The sequence below is a fragment of the Oncorhynchus kisutch genome, linkage group LG25 (assembly GCF_002021735.2).
Source record: "Oncorhynchus kisutch isolate 150728-3 linkage group LG25, Okis_V2, whole genome shotgun sequence".
NCBI lineage: Eukaryota > Metazoa > Chordata > Actinopteri > Salmoniformes > Salmonidae > Oncorhynchus > Oncorhynchus kisutch.
In genome coordinates this window covers 21,648,111-21,675,743 of record NC_034198.2, presented here as the reverse complement: position 1 = coordinate 21,675,743, position 27,633 = coordinate 21,648,111, and the positions used below count along the sequence as shown (strand labels likewise).

Genomic DNA, 27,633 nt, shown 5'->3' with positions numbered 1-27,633 from the left:
GTATGAGGGATATAGAGAGGGGGAAGGAGAGGTGTATGAGGGATATAGAGAGGGGGAAGGAGAGGTGTATGAGGGATATGGAGAGGGGGAAGGAGAGGTGTATGAGGGATATGGAGAGGGGGAAGGAGAGGTGTATGAGGGATATAGAGAGGGGGAAGGAGAGGTGTATGAGGGATATAGAGAGGGGGAAGGAGAGGTGTATGAGGGATATGGAGAGGGGGAAGGAGAGGTGTATGAGGGATATGGAGAGGGGGAAGGAGAGGTGTATGAGGGATATGGAGAGGGGGAATGAGAGGTGTATGAGGGATATAGAGAGGGGGAAGGAGAGGTGTATGAGGGATATGGAGAGGGGGAGACTACAGAGGAGAGTAACACAAGCAGCAGCTCCTAATATGGGAACAGGGTTTATTTTTGTATTTTACAAATGATTAATGACGTTTTAAAAGACATACAGGTTTTTATATAAAATAATGATTATGCGGAACTATGAAAATTAAAGAGGTTTGTATTTTAATTAAACTTTTAATTTAATTTTGGTGTGTTTTGTACAGACTGCAGATGTATTCTGATGGAATGTTTCATTTTCATAATGTTTCTATTAGGTTGATTATTGTATTCTGGCAAATCCAAATGTTGAATAATTAAAAACATGACATAAAAACATTTCTATATGTCTTGGTTTTATTCAACGATCGTTTTCATCTTTCACGTATTAAATATGGACTCTCTGATCAAAAGGAAATTGAACTGTAAAAAATGAAATCAACACGCAAACACACATCTCTTTACTGTTCCTCACATGTAAACATTGACCAAAGGTATCACTTAAAGTCTGTAATATACAGTATCTCACTACATTTGGTGGCACATCTATACTGAACAAAAAAAACGCAACATGCAACAATTTCAAAAATGTTGCTGAGTTACAGTTCACATAAGGAAATCAGACACTTTAAATAAATACATTTGTTCCTAATCTATGGATTTCACTTGGTGGGCAGCCAGGTCCAGCCAATCAGAATGAGTTTTTCCCCACAAAATGGCTTTATTACAGACAGAAATTCTCCTTTATTTCAACTCATGAAACATGGGACCAACACTTTACATGTTGAGTTCATATTTTTGTTCAGTGTAGTCCAAGTCCAAGTTTGCAGCAGTGTTGTCCTGGGAGATCCTCTCCATGGACTCCATGGAGGAGTGTTGTGAGTGTGACGACTGGGCTGGACACTCCTCCAGCAGCCCAGCTGGAGGACTGTCCATCCCAGAATGCATCAGAGGCAGGTAGATATCGTCCATGTTGGGCAGCACAAATACTTTCTGGAATGGAGAGAAGACAGATTAATTGTTTTATTGGGGATAGATTGTCTTACTTGGGATTTGGGGGGAAGGGGAGGCAGGGGAGAGAGAGCGAGAGAGCGAGAGAGCGAGAGAGCGAGAGAGTGAGAGAGCGAGAGAGCGAGAGGAAAAGAGGTGGAGCAGCAGGAAAGGGAAGAGAAGTCTAACCTCAAACTCATCCTGCAGCTTCTTCTCGATCCACTCGGTCACGTGACAGAAGGTGACCTCCCTCTCCCCCAGCTTGGGTCTGACACGCAGGTCCAGCTTGGGAGGCACACAGAAACTGTACCTGGAATACACACACACATGCACAAATATAGGACCCTATCAGGACCCTATCTTTCAAAGATAATTTGTAAAAATCCAAATAACTTCACAGATCTTCATTGTAAAGGGTTTAAACACTGTTTCCCATGCTTGTTCAATGAACCATAAACAATTAATGAACATGCACCTGTGGAACGGTCGTTAAGACACTAACAGCTTACAGACGGTAGGCAATTAAGGTCAGTTATGAAAACTTAGGACACTAAAGAGGCCTTTCTACTGACTCTGAAAAACACCAAAAGAAAGATGCCCAAGGTCCCTGCTCATTTGTGTGAACGTGCCTTAGGCATGCTGCAAGGAGGTAAGAGGACTGCAGATGTGGCCAGGGCAATAAATTGCAATGTCCGTACTGTGAGACGCCTAAGACAGCGCTACAGGGAGACAGTATGGACCACGTGTAACAACACCTGCACAGGATCAGTACATCCGAACATCACACCTGCGGGACAGGTACAGGACGGCAACAACAACTGCCCGAGTTACACCAGGAACGCACAATCCCTCCATCAGTGCTCAGACTGTCCGCAATAGCCTGAGAGAGGCTAGATTGAGGGCTTGTAGGCCTATTGTAAGGCAGGTCCTCACCAGACATCACCGGCAACAGCGTCGCCAATGGGCACAAACACACCGTCGCTGGACCAGACAGGACTGGAGAAAAGTGCTCTTCACTGACGAGTTGCGGTTTTGTCTCACCAGGGGTGGTGGTCGGATTCGTGTTTATCATCGAAGGAATGAGCCTGTACTCTGGAGCGGAATTGATTTGGAGGTGGAGGATCCGTCATGGTCTGGGGCGGTGTGTCACAGTATCATCGGACTGAGCTTGTTGTCTTTGCAGGCAATCTCAACGCTGTGCGTTACAGGGAAGACATCCTCCTCCCTCATGTGGTACCCTTCCTGCAGGCTCATCCTGACATGACCCTCCAGCATGACAATGCCACCAGCCATACTGCTCGTTCTGCGCGTGATTTCCTGCAAGACAGGAATGTCAGTGTTCTGCCATGGCCTGCGAAGAGCCCGGATCTCAATCCCATTGAGCACGTCTGGGACCTGTTGGATCGGAGGTTGAGGGCTAGGGCCATTTCCCCCAGAAATGTCCGGGAACTTGCAGGTGCCTTGGTGGAAGTGTGGGGAAACATCTCACAGCAAGAACTGGCAAATCTGGTGCAGTCCATGAGGAGGAGATGCACTGCAGTACTGTACTTAATGCAGCTGGTGGCCACACCAGATACTGACTGTTACTGTTGATTTTGACCCCCCTTTGTTCAGGGACACATTATTCAATTTCTGTTAGTCACATGTCTGTGGAACTTGTTCAGTTTATGTCTCAGTTGTTGAATCTTGTTATGTTCATACAAATATTTACACATGTTAAGTTTGCTGAAAATAAACACAGTTGACAGTGAGAGGACGTTTTTCTTTGCTGAGTTTACATTTTTTCCTCAATAACGTAGAGTAAGAGCTGTGAGTCAGAGCTAGAAGGTTGTTTGGATTGGGGAGGTGGGGGGGGGGGGGGAGTAAACAACATGGTCTTGTAGTGGATGCAAGCCTCGAATGGAAGCCAGTGGAGTGGTGTGTGGCAAAATGGGGTGAGATGAGAGAACGTGGGAAGGTTGAATACCAGGCGGGTTGCAGCGTTCTGTAAAAACACCAGGAAGTCAGCTCCAAGAGATTATCATTTTGGAAATCTGTTCCCAAGTACTCCCGTGCATAATAAAGAGACACGTGATCGTATACAAATGTAAGCAAGGTTTGAAATTATTATGTTATGGTCAAATATTATATCTGTTTTGGCTTCTTGTGGTTAATTTGAAATCTAGAAATTATTTGCAATTATGTTCAGGCCCACTGACCTTCTGCTCGAGAAAAAGTCATCCGGCTGAATCGAGTTCATGATCTGTGTCGTAGAGTGGGTCATACCATATTCTATCTGTAGGGGGAGGAGGGATATGGAGTGTTGGCTGTACCATATTTTATCAGTAGGGGGGAAGGGATATTGAGTGTGGGCCGTACCATATTCTATCAGTAGTGGGAGGAGCGATATTGAGTGTGGCCCGTACCATATTCTATCAGTAGGAGGAGGAGGGATGTTGAGTGTGGGCCGTACCATATTCTATCAGTAGGGGGAGGAGGGATGTTGAGTGTGGACCGTACCATATTCTATCAGTAGGGGAGGAGGGATGTTGAGTGTGGGCCGTACCATATTCTATCAGTAGGGGGAGGAGGGATGTTTAGTGTGTGCCGTACCATATTCTATCAGTAGGGGGAGGAGGGATGTTGAGTGTGTTCCGTACCATATTCTGTCAGTAGGGGGAGGAGGGATGTTGACAGCCAGTGTTCCAGAAAGCTCCTGAACCTCCACTGCCAGCAGCAGGGGCGTGTTGGACATCTCCTCAATCTTCTTTTTGATGTACTCATTCTCTGTCGCCTTCTGGAAGTACTTAGACTTAGCAATTTTGTCTACAAATCTCAAAATCCGCCTGCCTGTCCTCCCGCCACCAGCAGCAATCCTGCAGAGGGGAGGAGAGGAGGAGAGAGGACTTATACATGAGAGGACTTGTGCCTTCAGACTTATGCCTTCAGATGTAAATGTCACACCGGTCACAAATGAAAACAGCACTGCTATAACCTGCACTGCTATGATCTAAAACTAAGGGCCCTATTCAATCCATAGCACTGAATATCCACTTCATAGCGAGATTAACAATTGACGTATTTTAATCGAGATCTATTGCAATACGGATTGAATCCAGCCATAGTAGCTTAAATGTAAGCTATATTCTGGGAAAGTGATGTCAAAGTACAGTGCATTCGGAAAGTATTCAGACACATTGACTTTTTCCACATTTTGTTACGTTACAGCCTTATCCTAAATGGATTTTTTTTAAATCCTCATCAATCTATACACAATACGTCATAATGACAAAGTGAAAAAAGGTTTTTACAAATGTTTGCAAATTACATAAGTATTCGGGCCCTTTGCTATGAGACTTGAAATTGAGCTCAGGTGCATCCTGTTTCCATTGATAATCCTTGAGATGTTTCTACAACTTTACTGGAGTCCACCTGGTGTAAATTCAATTGATTGGACAGGATTTGGAAAGGCACACACATGACTATATAAGGTCCCACAGTTGACAGTGCATGTCAGAGCAAAAACCAAGCCATGAGGTCGAAGGAATTGTCTGTAGAGCTCCGATACAGGATTGTGTCGAGGCACCAATCTTGTGAAGGGTACCAAAACATTTCATTCTACATTTAAAATCCCCAAGAACACAGTGGCCCCCATCTTTCTTAAATGGAAGAAATTTAGAACCACCAAGACTCTTCCTAGAGCTGGCTGCCCAGCCAAATTGAGCAATCGGGGGAGAAGGGCCTTGTTAACCAATGATGGTCACTCCTCTGTGGAGATAGGAGAACCTTCTAGAAAGACAACCATCTCTGCAGCACTCCACCAATCAGGCCTTTATGGCAGAGTGGACAGACGGAAGCCACTCCTCAGTAAAAGGCACATGACAGGACTCTCAGAACATGAGAAACAAGATTCTCTGGTCTGATGAAACAAAGATTGAACTCTTTGGCCTCAATGCCAAGTGTCACATTTGGAGGAAATCTGGCACCATCCCTACGGTGAAGCATGGTGGTGGCAGTATCATGCTGTGGGGATGTTTTTAAACCTAGTTAAATTAAGAGATCTTTGATGAAAATCTGCTCCAGAGCGCTCAGGTCCTCAGACTGGGACAAATGTTCACCTTCCAACAGGACAACGACCCTACGCACACAGCCAAGACAACACAACAGTGGCTTCGGGACAAGTCTCTGAATGTTCTTGAGCGGCCCAGCCAGAGACCAGACTTGAACCCGATCAAGCATCTCTGTAGAGACCTGAAGATAGCTGCGCAGCGACACTCCCCATCCAACCTGACTTGAGATGATCTGCAGAGAAGAATGGGAGAAACTCCCCAAATACAGGTGAGCCAAGCTTGTAGCGTCATACCCAAGAAGACTCTAGACTGTAATCGCTGCCAAAGGTGCTTCAACAAAGTACTGAGTAAAGGGTCTGAATAATTATGTAAATGTCAGTTTTAAAAAAAATACATTTGCAAAAATATCTAAACCTGTTTTTGCTTTGTCATTGTGTGCAGACTGATGAGGAACTTTTTTTACTCAACTACAAATCCTTGTCTATTTTTTGAGGCTACCAGAGGGCCGTTTCATTATTTGTAGCAGCCATAAGGGCATGAAATCAGCAGACGGCAAGGCAGGTTGAAGTGCTCGGAGTGTAGATTTATTTACAGGTGATCCATGGTGAAAGCGCCATATACAAAATATACAAGGACAATAGGCCAAAAGAAATCGCCCTCTGTATCAGGTTCAACCTGTCCTATCTGAATGGACAAGTAGAGGGCAAGACTGTGTAGCCTCCCCTTGAGAAACCAAATGGAATCTGTCTAACAGAAGCTCAAACATTATATGATAGAATCACTTGGTCCCCAGAACCATACAATTACCCAATTGGCAATTACAACCCATAAACTGGTTCTACAATGTAAAAGACCATTTCCACTTCCATTGTTACATTCCTTTTAATCAAGATGAATGATTGGTAATGATATTTCAGCACCAACAATCAATTTCTCTTATTTAAGGTTCTGACTCCAAAGCGGGGAGCGCAGACAAACGGAAGTCCGACAGAACCCGGGAAATAGGAAATAAACAGAACCTCTACCAGATAAGTCTTGTGAACGTTCATGTGCACAGTAAACGGTACAGAGATGGAATGATGAAACGCTATCAATTATTGTAGTATTAGATGAAATATAGATTTACCAGATAGGGCCTATGCACTTTAACGTGTGAAAACAACAGCAAACACTTCAACAAGAGAAAAAAAGCAGTTTGTAGAGCATAATGAAGAGGTGCGCAATGGTGCATCTTTACCACAGTAATAATACAATTGAAACAAATTCCAAAGGCAAGTTTCATATGTAGATGATCAATTTAAAGCTGTTGCATACCAGCAGGCCTATGCTAGCAACTGTTGCCCCATTACTGATGAGCTTGTAAAGTGTTCTTACACACCAAGACATTTTTGTAGCTGTATATGTATTACGGCAATCCTCTCTTCTATAATTTAACCTGATCCTATAGCTGTACAGCAATCTGTTCTCTAGCTCGTCACCCGACCTGTGTTGATTGACAGCTTGCTGGTCCAATCACAGTGCCGAGTGTGTGTTTCACTAGCCAATCTGTTACAGTTTTTTTTGCAAGGGCGATGCTGTGCTGCTGTCGCTGGCTGGGTGTACAGTAATCCACATAGACTCTGTGCCACAAAATGAGTGACAAAACATGACAAAACCTGGCCAGATAAGTTCAAGTCATCAGTCTCGAGTCAAAGCCGAGTCCCAAGTCTTGAGGGTCCAAGTCAAGTCTCAGGTTATTTTATTTTCTATCAGGTTGAGTCTAAAGTCATCAAATTTGTGACTGGAGTCAGATTTGAGTCCAAGTCATGTGACTCGAGTCCACAACTCTGGTTGTGACTATAGAAAATTATATTAGGGCTCGAAGCGCTTCAGCTTGAAATGTCAAGATAATTTCAGATGAAGCCAACATATGCAGCGTTTACCGTGAATGCAGTCTCTGCTAGCGTGGGAACATTGCCTTTAAATGTAAAACGAGCGTCAAAACCGAATGTCACCGCTACGAATTGAAACGAGGCAAATACAGTACAAGGTCACAGTCAGGAAAAACTCCTGGCCGCATCATTCTACATGGCCGTCTATATTTGGTGTGTAAGAGAAAGAGACATCAATTACCCTTCAGCACCAGGTAGAGTCCCCTTTTCTCCCACAATGCTTTGGTGCTCTGAGAGCAGTACTTCCTCCTCATCTGAAGAGCCGGCGCTGGAGGACTCTTCATCACTGTCAGCCAAAACACTGAGGACGGGTCTGGACCTGGACACAAAACACAATAACACAGGTTTCCTAAGTGTCTCGTGTGGCTCAGTTGGTATAATGTGGCACTTGTAATGCCAGGGTTGTGGGTCCACTTCCCATTGGCAACTAGTACAAAAAAGAGTGAAAATGTATGACTGTAAATCGCTCTGGCTAAGCATGAGAGCAAAATGATTTCAGCTCTCACTGAGACTAACCTTAATCCTTATCTGAGTTCAGCCCCAACCCTAGCTTTATCCACAAACCTGATAGAGACATTTTGGGGATTTGACACCTAAATAAAACCATACTCAGCAGAGCCAACCATACTGTAAAAACAAGCTCATACATGCTCAACAAAAAATATGATCTATTGTAGGAATCCATTTAAATCTGGAAACAGACCAACTAGTCAACATAATGTATAGAGAGCTCTGTCATGTATAGATAGCTCTGTCATGTACAGAGAACTCTGTCATGTATAGAGAGCTCTGTCATGTTCAGAGAGCTCTGTCATGTATAGAGAGCTCTGTCATGTACAGAGAGCTCTGTCGTGTATAGAGAGCTCTGTCATGTATAGAGAACTCTGTCATGTATAGAGAACTCTGTCATGTATAGAGAACTCTGTCATGTATAGAGAACTCTGTCATGTACAGAGAGCTCTGTCATGTATAGATAGCTCTGTCATGTACAGAGAACTCTGTCATGTATAGAGAGCTCTGTCATGTACAGAGAGCTCTGTCATGTATAGAGAGCTCTGTCATGTACAGAGAGCTCTGTCGTGTATAGAGAGCTCTGTCATGTATAGAGAACTCTGTCATGTATAGAGAGCTCTGTCATGTATAGAGAACTCTGTCATGTATAGAGAACTCTGTCATGTACAGAGAGCTCTGTCATGTATAGAGAGCTCTGTCATGTATAGAGAACACTGTCATGTACAGAGAGCTCTGTCATGTATAGAGAGCTCTGTCATGTACAGAGAGCTCTGTCATGTATAGAGAGCTCTGTCATGTACAGAGAGCTCTGTCGTGTATAGAGAGCTCTGTCATGTATAGAGAACTCTGTCATGTATAGAGAGCTCTGTCATGTATAGAGAACTCTGTCATGTATAGAGAACTCTGTCATGTACAGAGAGCTCTGTCATGTATAGAGAGCTCTGTCATGTATAGAGAACACTGTCATGTACAGAGAGCTCTGTCATGTATAGAGAGCTCTGTCATGTATAGAGAGCTCTGTCATGTATAGAGAACTCTGTCATGTATAGAGAACTCTGTCATGTACAGAGAGCTCTGTCATGTATAGAGAGCTCTGTCATGTATAGAGAACTCTGTCATGTACAGAGAGCTCTGTCATGTATAGAGAGCTCTGTCATGTATAGAGAACTCTGTCATGTACAGAGAGCTCTGTCATGTACAGAGAGCTCTGTCATGTATAGAGAACTCTGTCATGTATAGAGAACTCTGTCATGTATAGAGAGCTCTGTCATGTATAGAGAGCTCTGTCATGTACAGAGAGCTCTGTCATGTATAGAGAACTCTGTCATGTATAGAGAACTCTCGTCGCCGGCCTATTAGCTGCCATCGATTCCCTTTCCGTTTGTTTCTGTTTATTGGGTTTAATTGGGTACACCTGTTTTAAATTAGTGTTTGTTTGCAGACTATTTAAGGGCACTAGGCCCGCTGGGTATTGGTGCGGGCTTCTGTTACAACTTCTAACAATGGTGAGTGGAGGAGTCAAGCTCAGAGAGCAGGTAATTCTGTACGTGGATATTTTATTCCATAGACTGTGGAGCCACGACATGCAAAACACCAGGGTCATAAAACAACCCGTCCCAAAATACAACGGACTAAAACTGTCCAGAAAAAATACTGATAACACTCATACACCAGATAACAGGGAACAAGCCTGCACAAATACCCAGCGGGCCTAGTGCCCTTAAATAGCCTACAAACAAACACTAACTCAAAACAGGTGTACCCAATTAAACCCAATAACGGAAAGGGAATCGATGGCAGCTAATAGGCCGGCGACGATGACCGCCGAGCGCCGCCCGAACAGGAAGAGGCACCATCTTCGGCGAGATTCGTGACATAGATGCCGCAAGGCAGTGGTTATATTGTAGCCTGAAATCCAGATCTGTTTGGTGCAAAAATTCCATAATAGCACAAACAGACTGCAACCCAGGCTAGTAATTTTGCAGTTCAATTTACAATGAAATAATAGCGTTAGTTGTACTACGTAAAATGCATGTTGTTCAGTACACCATATATTTTCTTTTAGATGATAGTGCAGTATTAACTGTAATGTGACTGACCCTTGGCTGCCAGTATCAGTGAGGCTGTCAGTGTCCAGGCTTCCCTCCTTGCCCTCCTTGCCCAGTTTGGACAGGTTGATCTTGGTCTCCAGGGTCATCTGCAGGGCCCCAGTGTATACCACCTCCAGCTCCAGCCACAAGCCTGGAGAACACACACACACATGTGCGAATGCAAGCACGCACACACACACACACTGCCGCATGCACACACACACACACACACACACACACACACACACACACACACACACACACACACACACACACACACACACACACACCAGCACAGAGATTAAGAGGCAGATCAGATGATTGAGAGGGAGGAGACGGTCCATTGCTCATGTCATCTGATTATGATAGAGTCCTGAGCATCAGATGAGTCGATATTATTACAGTAATCTGTTGTAATCTCAGTGAGCCAGGGAGCTGTTACGTCCTGCTGGGGACGTGCAGCATATTGGTTTGGTGGTGGTGTGTCTATGTGTGTCTGTGTGTGTCTATGTGTGTGTGTGACTATGAGTGTCTATGTGCGTGTGTGTGTCTATGTGTGTCTATGTGTGTGTGTGTGTCTATGTGTGTCTGTGTGTGTGTGTGTGCATCTGCGAACGCATACACACGGGGGGCATTTATAGTGCTTGGACAGGATTTGCTGGCTTGTGCTTAATAGTCTATTGACGCACCCGTGCGTCAATCTAAGTAAAATAATAAAAAAGATATCCCATCAAAATCTGTCAGATTATAATAGAGATATCACATCTCAATCTGTCAGATTATAATAGAGATATCACATCTCAATCTGTCAGATTATGCTAGAGATATCACATCTCAATCTTTCATATTATGCTAGAGATATCACATCTCAATCTGTCAGATTATGATAGAGATATCACATCTCAATCTATCAGATTATAATAGAGATATCACATCTCAATCTGTCAGATTATAATAGAGATATCACATCTCAATCTGTCAGATTATAATAGAGATATCACATCTCAATCTGTCAGATTATGCTAGAGATATCACATCTCAATCTTTCATATTATTATAGAGATATCACATCTCAATCTGTCAGATTATAATAGAGATATCACATCTCAATCTGTCAGATTATAATAGAGATATCACATCTCAATCTGTCAGATTATAATAGAGATATCACATCTCAATCTGTCAGATTATGCTAGAGATATCACATCTCAATCTTTCATATTATGATTGAGATATCACATCTCAATCTGTCAGATTATTATAGAGATATCACATCTCAATCTGTCAGATTATAATAGAGATATCACATCTCAATCTGTCAGATTATAATAGAGATATCACATCTCTATCTGTCAGATTATGCTAGAGATATCACATCTCAATCTGTCGCATCCACCTATGTTGGCCTTCCAAATCTACGGTGGAAGGTGGCCGAGCTACAGCGGTGTTTGTCAGACCATGAGACATCCCGAAAATCGGTCTTCTCACAGAAATGTCTGTAGCGTCTGAACGTTATGACCCTTCTATGGAAAGGGCAGACTCTCAGGAACACGATGGTGTTCTCAGTTTTGCTATACGAACCACAGAATAGTCATGGGACTCGTCTGAAGGAAACCCATACCAACAAATGGAAATATAGAGGTAGTTTTGTGTCCCAAAAAAATAAGGGGTTAAATATGTGTAAATATTTCCTTTCTTATATCTGCTAGATATGGGACAGATACTTCAAAACCTTTTTCCTTATGATAATTTTTTTTAACTATATTTTTTGCCATTTATGAATTCAATCTGTTTCTATCGGCGATAGTAATAAAGGCCAAATTAAATATTTTTGCAAATATTATTATTATTATTATACCTAAAGGGGTCCTAAAACAGCTAAATGATCCACGGTATGACCATCTTAAAACAATTCCATGTGTTAGTTTAGTTCCTACAGAGAGGGTTAGTCTGTAAGCCCTTTCCTCATGTCTCTCTGCTCGCATCACAACTTGCGCAAGGCAACACGACCTGCGTCATATCCATGCCTCTCTAATCACACACCATCCCATTTACAGGTTCATACAGAGCTCCCTCTGCACAGTCCACATTTGTCACCATCATTCTTTTGGGGAATTATAATCTGTCGTAATTTGCTGTAATTTGCAGACCTTCATAATCAGGACAAATCCATTTAATCTGCTTCTAAGTACCCCTCCAGAATCTAGATTAGACTAAGTATGACACATTGTCATTGTCTTTCACTAATTGGTGCTCTGAGAGTTTCATGTACTGTATGCAGAGTGGGCTGATTCGCTGTGTCATCATTAGGGTCAGGAGTTATTCCTGACAATATTTGGGCCGCAGAGTTTCTCCTGGTCAGGTCACATGGTCTGGAAAACACCCGGCCCTAGTCATCATCGCAGAAACATCAGGGAGAGTAAAAAGGAAGAGTGAGCTTTTTAGTTGACACTCGCCTCTGCTGTTGACTACAGGTCTGGACGCACTGGTGATTTGGGGCAGACAGGAGCCCATGTCCAGTTCAGTCAGAGTCAGCTCATTCATGAAGTAAGGCAGCTGCACACACACACACACACACACAAACAATCAAAGAATGTAATTTCGCTCCTCTGTGTTGCTTGTTTCCAGTGGATTTTGTGGTTATGTTGGCTATATACTACTATATACTACTATATACTATATACTATAGACAATTACCAAATAGAAACATTGTACAAGCTCCCCTTACTTCTGAAGAGGGGATTTTACACTGTGAGAGCTCACACACTCACTCTGATTTTGCTCAACTTTTTCTGGATCTTTCTGGAGACAATGTCCGCCCAATATTTCTCACGCAGGAAGTCCCAGAATATTCGACCAATCAGTGCATTGACCCAGTCAGTGTTGTCCTCCACCGGGAACTCTGGGAAATCACAGGTGCACTGTAGGGAAATATATACGCCACTACAGATTAACACACTATTTAATTATATAATCTATCTGTTTCTAGATGTCTCATTCAGGTGGTCAGCAGAACTCACCCTCACTTTGTTGGTGGGGCTTGTCTCTGTGCTGTTGAGGGGTGGACTGGGCAGGGGGCTGGGCTGCTCTGAGGGCAGGAAACGAGCCATGTAGGAGGGGTAGTCCAGCAGTGGAGAGCCCACCCTGGATGGTTGGATGGAGGGGGCAGAAGGGGGAACGGGGAGGTCCTCTTCAGTGCTCCCAATCCTGCTGGAACCTCTGCTGTCCTGGGACCGTCTTGATGGGCTCACCCCTCGCAATACCGACACATCTAGATACAGAGATGACAGCTGTCGGTTCACAGATTTTACATTGTTGTGATCATTTCTTTTAAGTGTTACATGAGAGTGCATCTGCAAGGAAATGTGTAATATTCGCAGCGATAGATTTAGCTTCAGGGGACTTAGTGGACTGTCTAAGACGTAGGACAACACTGTTCAGTTTACTACCAGGACAGACCAGAGCAGGGACAGAAACATGTGTGGTTAAGTGCTTTGAGAGCATCACGACAGTACTATATTCTCCTACATGTCCACGCATCTGTAATCTACAAATGAATCATCCTTGAATACATTGAACTGGAGCATATAATCCACTAGAGTAACATTTGCTGGATTTATCCTTCCCTTTCCACATGTATTGCTAATGCATTATATTTTCATGGCCAATATATGTACTGTGAAGATTTGTCATTACACAAAAAACACAAATAAAATACTAACGCAAAGTCAATTAAATGAGGGAAAAAGGCAACCATACAAGACAACAAAAACAAACAAAAACAGTTTATCCTACCTGATCTGCACACACATCTGCCAGGCCTCTCATTCTCCTTCTCCTTCTCCTTCTCCATTACCATGGACGCGGACAGGAAGTGATGAAACCACTCCTCCTTCTCTCTTCCTGTCCGTCCGAAGAGGTATAGGGTTGTAGGGAGGTTGGCTGCTGGTTTGAGGTTGGAGGTGGGTCGTGTTTGGAGTTGGGGGTCTCCCCCCTGCTCCTCTTTTGGGGTCTCCACTGTGCCCCTCCCCTCCTCCATGACCCCCTCTCCCTCTGCCAGCTCAATGCAGATAGGGTACTTCAGGTTCCACAGCCTCTTGCGGGCTAGCTCAGAGGGCAGCAGGAACACCTAGTATTACAACTAGACTTATTAGAAACCTCTTATAACACAACATTAATACATCTGGTTATTATGCTTTCAGACCATCTCAAAAAACATTGCAAGCGCCATGCTAAACCAACTGGGCTACAGAGGACCACTACTGACGCGATTATTGTATGTAACACACATATAAATACATTTTAAAAACATCTCAAGGTTTTATGAAGTCAATGAATAAAACATTGGCATCATATTTCCTCAAATGAAGCGTTAAGCTTTGAACAGCGAGGGTAAGCAGACAGACCTTGCTGTGTCGTAGCTGGAAGCAGCGCGTGCTGACAACCGCAGCCTCGGGAGGCTTTTCATCGTAGGTGGCTCTGCGGCTGATGTTGTTCCTGGGGTAGTCCAGGTGGAGGCAGTGCCCCTCCAGGCTGGCGAACACAGAGTGGGTCAGGGACAGGTGGTAGGTCTCTGGGTCGTACTCAAACATCTCGTTCAGCCAGCCCTGAAACCAATGGGAACATACCCAGTTATATAGTGAGACAGCAAGTGAATACCTGAACGTCACATGGGAATACTGAGAGCATGCTTCAATGACTACGACAAGCTGTTGTGTAACACGCTATTTTATATGTTGATAATAGCTTGTCCTTCAGAACACATGTCAATGCAGTTAGTCAAAGAGTGAACATACACCATGGCACATAGAGAAAGCTACAAAGCAAAACATCTATCGATATTAGACATGACTCTTCGGGGAGCCTCGGTCATTTAAATGGTGTTAGTGTTAGAGGGGAAAAGTCTCAAAACTCCCTCGCACTGATGTCCACGACTAACTGTTCACCCCAAGGCTCAGTCTGACATCCACTTTCCAAACAAATCCACCAAATAACCAAGGGAATTATCCCTCCTCATGAAGATAACCTCTCTTTCCCCCTGTGGCGCTACACTTTACCACTGATAAGACTGCCAATGAACCTGAGAAATGACACAGCCCCAGCGTCTCTGCTCAGTTAATTGCCTCTGGAGCTGTACCCTGCATCTGGCAAGGCTGTGCTCTGCCCTGCTGTTCTCAGCCCTGCTGTTCTCAGCCCTGCTGTTCTCAGCCAAGGGAGACAACACTAATGAGGCTCTGTATCTCTTTAAGTTTGGAGGAACTTTTTTATTGGGCGACGTTAATTGCATCCCAGGCACTTTTAGCTATCGCACAGGCACCACATTACAAAGGATTCAGGCTCAGAGAGGGAGAGAGGGGAATGGGAAGTGCTGACTGGTTTTAGGAAGACAAGTTCTAAGAGGTGCATTCCACATTATGTAGGATTTAAAAAGATTGTTTCTATTCAGACAATTCCTGTGTGGGTGTCAAGATCTGTAAAGACCAAGGCCATTTTCTGACTCCATGGTTATAAGTTCCCATTCAGACGTAGCTGGTCTTTTGTGCTGAGAGAAATGAACTGTACAAAAAGGGATTCACCTTCAGCCTCTTATCTTTTGGGGGGGAATTTATTTTCACTATTGAACACTATCTTACCTTGAGGACGTCTGATTCGTTGCCGAGGGTATCAGCCTGCTTAACAACCTCAGTCAGGGCCTGAACGTCTCTGTGTGGATGTGGCTGAGCTGTGTGTCTAGTTGAGCCCAACCTGATGAGCAGCAGCCCCAGCAGGAAGCCAAAGGCCATGCCCAGAGCCAGGCCTGATATATAGGGGCCCAGGGGAAGGATGAAGTAGGCGTAGGACAACACAGCCACACAGAACAACACCATGTGTGGTGGAGGAGGTGGAGAGGTGGGTTGAACAACCACACGATGGGGTCCTGAGGAGATCAGTGAACCAGGCAATCTCCGCGGGCGCCTGTGATGATGACTCTCAATGGCAACAACCTGCATGACTTCATCGTAGGTGCAGATCTCCAGTTCCTCTGAATTGTCGTTGGGTTTGTTACCGTGGTGATCGTGGACAGAACATGTTCTAGTGGGCAGACCCTTCTTTGGGTGTTTGACACACGGCCAGTCAAACACCGGCGGAGAGTCACCATCCGTTCTCTTGGCGCTCCGCAGCGGAGACTCTGTGATGCCCACCTCCGTGCTTTCCATCCTCCCCACATAGACACCTCTGGAGCTGGGGGAGCCAGCTGAGTGAGTCCCTGTAGCTCTCTGGTGCTTGGGGCTGCCTGCAGCTGCATTCTCCTTCTCATCCCCCATGATCTTACTGAAAATACTGATAGGTTTACTGAACATAGGCTCCTGCATGGCCTCAGAGAACTTCCGCTTCGTGTCCTCCAGCTCCATCTTGAAGAAGCCCGCCTTGGTGCCCTCGGACGGGGATAGAGCGATGGGCGAGGGTGGCGCGGTACGGGAGTCTCCATCACTCCTTCCCTTAGGCTGAGTCAGGTTCTTCCACTGCAGGTGCAGGTTGAGGCGGGAGTCAGACTTGGACTGCGACACCTCTGGTTCTGAGCGGGAGATCTCAGTAGAGATGGACTTGACTAGGCTGAGGAAGGGCCTGGGTCTGAGGGATGAGCCATGAGGGAGCTCCAGCTCCGTGGACAGGGACTTGACCAGGCTAGCCAGTGGCCGGTGGGTGGGGGTGGCTGGGCTGGGGGACAGGTAGCTGGGGGCTGAGTTGGAGCAGTCCCCCAGGGACCCAGGTGAGGAGGGGGAGAGGGGTACGTGGAAGGCTGGGGAGTGCAGGCAGTGTTGGTTCTCCTCTTCCATGGAGTTCTGTCTCTCCTTGGAGAGGGAGATGTAGGGAGTCTGGTCGTCATAGTCGTTGTGTTCAAGGGGGAAGATGAGCTCGTTGTCATCCAGACTGTCCCACTCACCCTCTGTGCCTGTTAGCTGGATCACGATGCCCCTCCTGAGCCCGACATGGTGGGCCCTAACTGGGGGAGCAGAAAAGGGAAAGGGGGCAGGGCTCTGGGGGTCATGAGGTGGCCTTAAACCTCCCACTCCATCATCTCCTTCTTCTCTTCCTCTTGCCACATTTTCTCCTATCTCTGCCATTTATTGTCTTATCATTGTAGACCCGAGGCACCTAGGAGTCAGCAAAAGAAAGATCAACCCAGTCAGCTACTGTTGATGATTAAGTCCCAGGAGAAAGGGAGAAGAGAAAGAGAGAGAGCTTCTGTTCATATGTTACGCCTCATTTTCATCATTAGCATTCCTTTCAGTGAGAGTCTGCCCTTCGTGTTCATGCAAGGAGGTGTGAATGCAGCTTGGCAAGCAAAGGGAAATGACATCATTTTAAATCTCTGTGTTGACGTTTGCCTACATCTGAATTAGGCCCCCGATAACAACCTCTCTGTCTCCCGCTGCCGTCGCTTCGCATTTCAAATCAAATCAACATGTTATTGGTCACATACACATGGTTAGCAGATGTTAATGCGAGTGTAGTGAAATGCTTGTGCTTCTAGTTCCGACAGTGCAGTAATATCTAACAAGTAATATAATAATTCCACAACAACTACCTAATACACACAAATCTAAGTAAATGGATGGAATAAGAATATGTACATATAAATAAATATATGGATGAGCGATGACCGAGTGGCATAGGCAAGATACAATAGATGGTATAGAATACAGTATATACATATGGGATGAGTAATGCAAGATACGTAAACATTCTTAAAGTGGCGTTATTAAAGGGACTAGTGATTTGTGTGTGTGTGTGTATGTGTGTAGGTTGGTGCTTGGAAAGTAGGGCCTATACAGAAATAGATAAGAGAGTTTCCTCCCTAAATGTTGTTTAAAGTAGGGCAGAGAACTGGGCTTGAATCCAATGCTGTACTTTGGGGGCCTGTTGCTCCAAATACCATGCAGATTTGGGGTGGAAGAAGTACTGATTAAAATGTAAGATTACACTCATTTACAAGACTAATATATTAATAATTTCATGTATATGAACAGGGAAAAGACACATTTTTCATATAAGCCTGATGTAAACACTGTTTGTAGAGGTGTTGGCCTATCACATCATAGAATAAGCATATGTGCACTTCAGCTCTGACCAATCGTATGATTTGGGGATCTATTATACACACTTCTCTGCATTGTTGCCATGCAACCAAGTGATTTTTAGATTCACCTCAATCAAGGCACTTCAGATGACACTCTCAGAGAAAATAAGATGTACTGTATGTGCCTCTCACACTCATCTGTCTAAGAGACATCAGTTGGTTTTACTCTGATCCCTGCCGTCAGAACCCAGAGCAGTCCAGAGCAGCCCGCCAACACGATCTGATGACTGCTTCAGCAGCTTAAAGAGCAGCTTATGTAATACTAAGATGAATGGTAACGGTAGTCAGAGACGCTTTCCATCACCTCCTCCGGGCAGCCATTTAACATCTATTCTACACCATGGTACTAAAGAGCTGAATGGCAGAATTGGCAGTAGGCCTGGCTATAACATTATAGGCATTAAAGGCAGCTAGTAGTCCAAGTCAGTCCAAGAAAAGAGCATGTGTAGATCAGTGGACAGGAGAAAGATGATGATCGGGACCCTATGAGATACACTACAGTTCATTTGTAAAGTATTCAGACCCCTTGACATTTTCCACATTTTGTTACATTACAGCCTTATTCTGAAATGGATTAAATCATTTCCCCCCTCATCAATCAACACAAAATACTCAATAATGACAAAGCAAAAACAGGATTTTAGAATATTTGCAAATGTATAAATAAAAAAACGGAAATATCACATTTACATAAGTATTCAGACGCTTTACTCAGTACTTTGTTGAAGCACCTTTGGCGGCGATTACAGACTTGACTCTTCTTGGGTATGACGCTACAAGTTTGGCACACCTGTATTTGGGAAGTTTCTCCCATTTTTCTCTGCAGATTCCATAAAGGTCTGATTGGTGGAGTGCTGCAGAGATGGTTGTCCTTCTAGAAGAAGGCCTCTCCGTCAGAGTGACCATCGGGTTCTTGGTCACCTCCCGGACCAAGGCCCACGTCCAATTGTGCCCCACGGACGCAGCCAGCTACGACAGAGCCTGGGCTTGAACCCAGAGACTCTGGTGGCACAGCTAGCACTGCGATGCAGTGCCTTAGACCACTGCGCCACCATGTTTTTCATGGTTTGTGCTAGGCCCCTCACTTCCAGTGAAGGGAAATCTTAAGCTACAGCATATAATTACATTCCAGAGGATTCTGTGCTTCCAACATTGTGGTAACAGTTTGGGGAAGGCCCTTTCCTGTTTAAGCATGACAATGCCCCCATGCATAAAGCGAGGTCCATACAGAAATGGTTTGTCGCGATCGCTGTGGAAGAACTTGACTGGCCTGCATAGAGCCTTGACCTCGACCCCATTGAACACCTGTAGGATGAATTGGAACGACGACTGGGAGCAAGCCCTAATCGCCCAACATCAGTGCCTAAACTCTCTAATGCTCTTGTGGCTGATTGGAAGCAGGTCCCGGCAGCATGTTCCAACATCTAGTGGAAAGCCTTTCCTGAAGAATGGCGGCTATTATAGCAGCAAAGGGGGGACCAACTCCATATTAATGACCATGGTTTTGAAATGAGATGTTCGACGAGCAGGTGTCCACATACCTTCAGTCATGTAATGTATAGACAGGGAATAAGATACCATTTCAAATGCAGACTAGGTCAATTACTCTGTGAGTTTAACTCCACCATCTGTGGTTGGTTATGTAACTGCATTATGATGCTATGGCACAAATTCTACAGCATCTGGCGGCAGATTCTCTGTAATCCCTTCAGCCAAAATGGGCTGGAGAGCCATCAGATATTAGAGTCACAGAGTCGCAAACAGCATTAGACCTGCCTCCCAGCCTGGGGCCAGGGGGATAGAAGGCAAGTTCTGCAGGGTGAATGGGTGCACAGTGCATTTACATGAATAGTAGAAATAGACACAGGTGCATGAGTGCACACACAAACACACACACAAAAACACACAAACAAGTTCTACAGATGGTCATACTAACAACCAACTATCTGTTGATAAGTAACGGCTTGCTACGGTTACAGTTAGGGTGAGGGTTAGACTAAGGGTTAGGGTAAGGGTTAGAATAAGGGTTAGGGTAAGGGTTAGACTAAGGGTTAGGGTGAGGGTTAGACTAAGGGTTAGGGTAAGGGTTAGAATAAGGGTTAGGGTGAGGGTTAGACTAAGGGTTAGGGTAAGGGTTAGAATAAGGGTTAGGGTAAGGGTTAGAATAAGGGATAGGGTAAGGATTAAGTTTAGTGTTAGGACTAGGATTACGGTAAGGGTTCAATTTAGGCTTAGGATAAGGGTTAAATGTAGAGTTAGGGCTAGGATCAGTAGATAGTTAGTTGAAATGTTACTGATAGTCTGTAGAGCATCTACCCAAATAAAGCGTTACCACATATTCTGAGAATAAAGCCCGTTCCTCAGTCTGTAGTAATCTATGGCCTAAACCAGTGGCATCACTGTACTGTGACAGACATGTCTGCATCCCAAATAGCACCCTATTTCCTTTATAGTGCACTACTTTTGACCAGAGCCCATACAGTGCCTTCAGAAAGTATTCATGACCCTTTCCACATTTTGTTGTGTTACAACGTGAGATTAAAATGGATTTAATTGTATTTTTTTTGTCAACAATCTACACAAAATACTCTGTAATGTCAAAGTGGAAGAAAAATTCAAAAATATGTAAAAAAAGATTAAAAATTAAACACTAATCTTGATTAGATTCAATGCCCCGAGTCAGTTAGAATCACCTTTGGCAGTGATTGCTCAGTTTGGTCGGGCGGACAGCTCTAGGAAGAGTCTTGGTGGTTCCAAACTTCTTCTATTTAAGAAGGATGGTGACACTGTGTTCTTGTGGACCTTCAATGCTGCAGAAATGTTTTGATACCCTTCCGCAGATCTGTGCCTTGACACAATCCTGTCTCAAAGCTCTACAGACGATTCCTTCAAACTCGTGGCTTGGTTTTTGCTCTGACATGCACTGTCAACTGTGGGACCTAATATAGACAGGTGTGTGCCTTTCCAAATCATGTCCAATCATTTGAATTTACCACAGGTGGACTCCAAGTTGTAGAAACACCTCAAGGATGATCAATGGAAACAGGATGCATCTAAGCTCAATTTCGAGTCTCATAGCAAAGGGTCTGAATACTTAATCATGTATTTCTGTTTAAAATAAATGTACACATTTGAAAACATTTCTAAAAACCTGTTTTCACTTTGTTATTATGGGGTATTGTGTGTAGATTGATGAGATTTTTATTTATTTAATCCATTTTAGAATAAGTCTGTAACGTAACAAAATGTGGAAAAAGTTGAGGGGTCTGAAAACCTTCAAAATGCCCTGTATATGGCCTTGTGTTTTAGGTTATTGTTCTGCTGAAAGGTGAATTTGTGTAATTAATAATGTCACCATTCTCAAAGGGATATTCTATGTATTTTATTGTTTACCCATCTACCAATAGGTGCTCTTTTTAGTGAGGCATTGGAAAACCTCCCTGTTCTCTGTGGTTGAATTTGTGTATAAAATTCACTGCTCGACTGATATGTCGAGCAATATGACGTGTGGCGTACAGAGAGCTCATCACCTCGCTAGGGACCCTGGGACTGAACCCCTCTCTCTGCAAGTGGATCCTGGACTTTGTGACGGGCCACCCCTAGATGATGAGGGTAGGCAACAACACCTCTGCCACGCTGACCCTCAACATGGGGGCCCCTCAAGGGTGTGTGCTTAGTCCCCTCCTGTACTCCCTGTTAACCCACGACTGCGTGGCAGTGCACGACTCCAACACCATCATCAACTTTGCTGATGACATGATGGTTGTATGCCTGATCACAGACGTCGATGAGTCAGCCTACAGGGAGGAGGTCAGAGACTTAGCAGTGTGGTGCCAGGACAACAACCTCTCCCTCACTGAGGAGCTGATTGTGTATCATAGGAGAAAGAGGGGACAGCAGGCCCCCATCAACATCGACGAGGCTGTTGTGGAGCTTAACATGATCCACATTAACCTGCACAGTCGTAAAGAGGGCATGGCAGCGCCTCTTCCCCCTCCCCCTCAGGAGACTGAAATGATTTGGCATGGGCCCTCAGATCCTCAAAATGTTCTACAGCTGCACCATCGACTGGTTGCATCACCGCTCGGTATGGCAATTGCCCCGACCTTGACCGCAAAGCGCTACAAAGGGTGGAGTGGACAGCCCAGTACATCACTGGGGCCGAGCTCCCTGCCATCTAGGACCTCTATATTAGCTGGTGTCGTGGGAAGGCACAAAAAATTGCAAAAACTCCAGCCACCCAAGTCATAGACTGTTCACTCTGCTACCGTCCTGCAAATGGTACCAGAGCATTGGATCTCGGACCACCAGGCTCCGAGACAGCCCCGAGCCATAAGACTACTAAATAGTTCATTAATGGTACCCTACTGTCTTCACTGACTCTATCTTGCACTGACCCTATGCACACGCACTAGACTATATATACACACCATATACACAGTAACTCACACATTCACAAATACTACACACACACACGCATACCGAGACAACACAAACACACATACATACACTTTTACACTCATCATTTGCTGTTGCTAGACTGTTCTTTATTTAACTCTTATTATTATCTATCCGGATGCCTAGTCACTTTACCCTGCCTTCATGTACATATCTACCTCAAGTACCTCTGTACTGTGATCTGGTACTCCTTGTATATACTGTACCTCCATTCTTGTGTATTTAATTTAATTTATTGTGTTAGTTACTATTTTATTGTGTATTATTATTTGATCAACTCTGCATCGTTGGAAAAGGTTCGCAAGCAAGCATTTCACTGTATAGTCTACACCAGTTGTATGTGATAAATACAATTAATTTGATTTGGAATACTTATTGACTCAAGACATTTCAGCTTTTGATATATTATTAATTTGTAAAAAGGTCTAAACATAATTCCACTTTGACATTATGGGGTATTGTGTGTAGGCCAGTGACATTTTAAATTCAGGCACACAACAAAATGTGGAAAAAGTCAAGGGGTGTGAATAGTTTCTGAAGGCCCTGTAGGACTCTGCCCTATATATTACTAAAATGGGAGCCCTTCGGGCAGCGTCCATGGTTATGAAACACCGCAGCATTATCTATCAATCAGCATTATCCTAGACAGGCTCAACCATGGCTTGGCTAATATAATGCCTCTGATCCTGTCAACTGCATGACACACAATGATGAGGATTTGACGTGCCAACTCGGCGCGTGATGTAAAGAGCAAGAAGGAGCACAACCAGTCAGTGGCACATGCAAAGTGTGGCATTATGCAGGTGCACACTGGCAGTATAGAACAAAACAAATGATTACGAGCTAGTTTACCAGTTTCAGTAGTACGTGGATTTTCTATTGTGGGGTTGACCCCTCAATAAAAGTTAAATTCGACATAAAATTGATTCCAAATCTCATGTGTACTATTCAATACAGGCTCTAGAGGAAAACTTCAGAGGCAGCAGCAAGTATTTGCCTTGTTAATCTGAGATTCAATTCTGTCTATAGAGGAGTTATGGAGGATGACTGTTACTCTACTCCTCCTAGGGCAAGTCAATATTCTCCATCGCAACGAGAGAATTGTTGCACAGACCAAGCCAGACAGACAAACAGACAGACAAGCAGGCAGGTCTGTTCCTACTGCTGCTCTCCTCTCAGACCATGCAGTGTCAATACATCTCTCTGAGTCTGATCAGTCTGAGTCTGATCAGACAGGGGGACAGTGCCAGAGAACCGGATTAACCATAATGCAGGCTTTCACTGTAAAGTCAGACAAATCTACGAGGATTATGGACAAAAATAATAACGGATATGTTTGGAATCTGGAAACGTGTTTTATGCATGATGCCTTTGTTTGCTTTATGCAAACATCACTGAGAGAGATGAGTGACAGCAGTAGGCCTATAGATATCTTCCAAATAAACTGGAAGTGGTACAGGATAATGACTAGCGAGCTCATTGATACATGTATGGTATAAATAAATGGTGATCAGTTATGGTTATAAATGATGCTCTGTCGAGAGACAAAAGGCAAAACATTGCTGACATGTTGTTATGACATTCAATTAAATAAAGCATTTCAAGAAATAGGTTTATGTTTATGATTTAATAGTTCTTAAAGAGAACATTTAAAAAAAATCAAAAACCAGATAGGTAATTTGACAAGGGAAGTCAGTTCAGAACAAATTCTGATTTACAATGTCAGCCTACCCCAGGAAAACCTTAACGACACTGGGCCAATTGTGCGACGCCCTAAGGGACTCCCAATCAAGGCCACTGCGCCACTCAGGAGCTCAGCTACAGTGAAACACGTAAATCCTGGTCTTTATTTTGACAGTTTGTTGAAAACGTGACATACACTGAGTGTACAAAACATTAGGACCACTTTCCTAACATTGAGTTGCAGAAGCCACTGCTCCAAAACCGCCATAAAAAAAGCCAGACTACAGTTTGCAACTTCACATGGGGACAAAAATCGTACTTTTTGGAGAAATGTCCTCTAGTCTGATGAAACAAAAATAGAACTGTTTAGCCATAATGACCATCATTATGTTTGGAGGAAAAAGGGGGAGGCTTGCAAGCCGAAGAACACCATCCCAACCGTGAAGCACGGGGGAGGCAGCATGATGTTGTGGGGGTGCTTTGCTGCAGGGGGGACTGGTGCACTTCACAAAATAGATGGCATCATGAGGTAGGAAAAGTATGTGGCTATATTAAAGCAACATCTCAAGACATCAGTCAGGAAGTTAAAGCTTGGTCGGAAATGGGTCTTCCAAATGGACAATGACCCCAAGCATATTTTGTGGCAAAGTTGTGGCAAAATGGCTTAAGGACAACAAAGTCAGGGTATTGGAGTGGCCATCACAAAGCCCTGACCTCAATCCTATAGAACATTTGTGGGCAGACCTGAAAAAGCGTGTGCGAGCAAGGAGGCCTACAAACCTGACTCAGTTACACCAGCTCTGTCAGGAGGAATGGGCCATAATTCACCCAATATATTGTGGGAAGCTTGTGGAAGGCTCCCTGAAACGTTTGACCAAAGTTAAACAATTTAAAGGCAATGCTACCAAATACGAATATAGTGTTTGTAAACTTCTGACCCACAGGGAATGTGATGAAATAAATAAAAGCTGAAATAAATCATTCTCTCTCTTATTATTCTGACATTTCACATCCTTAAACTAGTGGTGATCCTAACTGACCTAAAACAGGGAATTTTTACAAGGATTAAATGTCAGGAATTGTGAAAAACTGAGTTTAAATGTATTTGGCTAAAGTGTATGTAAACTTCCGACTTCAACTGTATATACCTGTGTATTTGTTTATCCTTTATTTACAGTATTCACCCCATGCCCACACATTTCTAATTCTGAAAATTGAAAGCATACCTGTGAGCATACCCTGGTCGTAGTTGGTTTTATACTGTACCCAAAAGCAATCTGTGAGTTAATTTGACCATTGGAAAAAGATCTACCTTGTAAATACTGCAATGAAGGTTGGATTGAGCCCCTAATCTTAATTTTCAAGGTGATGATAACACTTTTATTCCCAACACAATACATGTGAGTCCACATTTCAAATATATATTTTATACCCCATTAGGGATTCGAATGTAGACCTCAAGTGGCAACAGATGTCAGGAAATCGGCGCCTTACCACTGTGAGCTAACTGTCCAGGGGGTCTTTTGCTCGCGACGCACACAAAGTTATTATCAGAGCGTGTCAGTGGACTTCTGCTAAGTATGTCTACTGAGAAAGTTTTGGGACAGGTACATCTACGTTCACCCACCAACGAAATTAATATTTATTAGCAATTCCTCCCACCCACAACTTCTCACCTGAGATGTTGTGTTTGTGGCCGGGTCAAATGTAAATTTTGAAGGGGTTGGGCAAAGGCTGAAATTGGGGTTGACAGTTACCCTTAAAGTATTTGAACTTGAAATTAAATATTTCGAGGCTCCAAACATATTCAATTAAAAAGCAATAATATCAAGTACTAAAACTGAATTCAATTTACCTGGTTATCGATGCAGCATGGACACAAACCACACCACTTCTGTATTGTTCAATTATCACTGACACATCGAGAAGCGAACTCCAGTCTCCACGATTAACTTGACAATACGACTTACAATTCGATAGTTTTTATTCTCCAAAATAACGGTGTGTCAAGGTTGTCAAATGCGACCTAGAGAGATGTCCTGCGAAATGCTCATAGTGCGCGCTTGTCACATCACAAGCCTGGTTTGCTGCGCCCACTTGTATCAACAATGTTAATTCTTCACGGCGGACCGCAGTAAGAATAATTGATGGTAGTTCGTGTTCAGCGATGTGTAGTGACTGTCTATTAAAAAGAGAAAGGTGCGCTGCCCACTGATCTTTTAATATAAAATATAGTGTGACTCTAGTTCCACCACACGCTGCGCTCGTGCACACCTCCCACTTGCGGACTCTGTTCTAGATATGACACGCGCTTCCAGCATCATCAGCAGAAGCTCTAGAGCTCCTCTCACCAATCTGATTATAAAAACCATGGCCGCAGTGCACTTTAATCCAGATTAAATAGTCCAGCCTCAACACACTCTCTCCGAACGTTTTCACTCTCACACACACACGCACCTAGAGTGAAACAGAGATGCTCAGTTGGTGTTGCTTCTAAAGCCTACCTCTCTTTTTTTATAGAAGGTTTAGCTTTATTATATAAATTCAAACAATTGTGAAACCACATATGAAATGGCCAATATATTATTTCACACAAGCAAGCCAATAAAAAAAAATATACAATCACATTTAGTCTATTTTTCACAGGCCATGGATGCTATGACAATGCTCTCAACCCCATTCTATAGAAACCTTTATTAACTTGTCCTATAGATAAAATGAGCAGGAGTCAGCTCTCTGGCCTGGAGCAGGAGAACACTTATGAAAGCAGGGGAAAGGGAGAAAATAATGAATAGGGCACTCCATCTATCTTGGCCTAGATACAGAAAGCTCTGGAAATGACAAGGAACAGGGCAGAGTGTTCAGACTCACTGCTGCAGCTGGGGAATACCCCCCCCCCCCCTGCTCCTCCTCTCTTTCTCTCCCTCTCTCTCTTTGCCTCTCTCCCTCTCGCTCTTTCTCTCCTGCTTTCTCTCTTTTCTTCCGCTCTCTCTCTCTTCTCTCTCATTCCCCTCTCTCTAGGATAACCCCCTACTAGAGGATACCTCTCTCTCTTCTCTCTCATTCCCCTCTCTCTCTTCTCTCTCATTCCCCTCTCTCTAGGATAACCCCCTACTAGAGGATACCTCTCTCTCTTCTCTCTCATTCCCCTCTCTCTCTTCTCTCTCATTCCCCTCTCTCTAGGATAACCCCCTACTAGAGGATACCTCTCTCTCTTCTCTCTCATTCCCCTCTCTCTCTTCTCTCTCATTCCCCTCTCTCTAGGATAACCCCCTACTAGAGGATGCCTCTCTCTCTTCTCTCTCATTCCCCTCTCTCTAGGATAACCCCCTACTAGAGGATACCTCTCTCTCTTCTCCCACATTCCCCTCTCTCTAGGATAACCCCCTACTAGAGGATACCTCTCTCTCTTCTCCCTCATTCCCCTCTCTCTCTTCTCTCTCATTCCCCTCTCTCTCTCTTCTCTCTCATTC

The 27,633-nt window shown here is 44.0% G+C and overlaps 1 protein-coding gene across 1 annotated transcript; it reads right to left on the bottom strand.

The window, feature by feature from the left end:
* Positions 1-394: 394 nt before the first annotated feature.
* On the bottom strand, positions 395-26,477 carry LOC109870015 (testis-expressed protein 2-like). The gene is made up of 12 exons (XM_031804589.1): positions 26,016-26,477; positions 15,531-17,034; positions 14,304-14,504; positions 13,693-14,026; positions 12,918-13,168; positions 12,669-12,818; positions 12,265-12,453; positions 9,907-10,121; positions 7,476-7,613; positions 3,954-4,169; positions 1,504-1,624; positions 395-1,317 (listed from the first exon to the last, which is right to left on the bottom strand). The coding sequence occupies exons 2-12, from the start codon at positions 17,001-17,003 to the stop codon at positions 1,102-1,104; spliced, it is 3,504 nt and encodes a 1,167-aa protein (XP_031660449.1). The 5' UTR covers positions 17,004-17,034; positions 26,016-26,477; the 3' UTR covers positions 395-1,101.
* Positions 26,478-27,633: the final 1,156 nt, after the last annotated feature.

What these genes read in the sequence shown, in the direction of transcription:
- LOC109870015 (XM_031804589.1), bottom strand. Translation starts at nt 17,003, where the DNA reads ATGGCAGAGATAGGAGAAAATGTGGCAAGAGGAAGAGAAGAAGGAGAT. An exon ending in AAAAGTTGAGCAAAATCAGA is followed by an intron (nt 12,454 to 12,668) that starts GTGAGTGTGTGA and finishes GTGTGTGTGCAG; the next exon opens with CTGCCTTACTTCATGAATGA. An exon ending in CCCCCTACTGACAGAATATG is followed by an intron (nt 1,625 to 3,953) that starts GTACGGAACACA and finishes TGTGTATTCCAG; the next exon opens with GTACAGTTTCTGTGTGCCTC.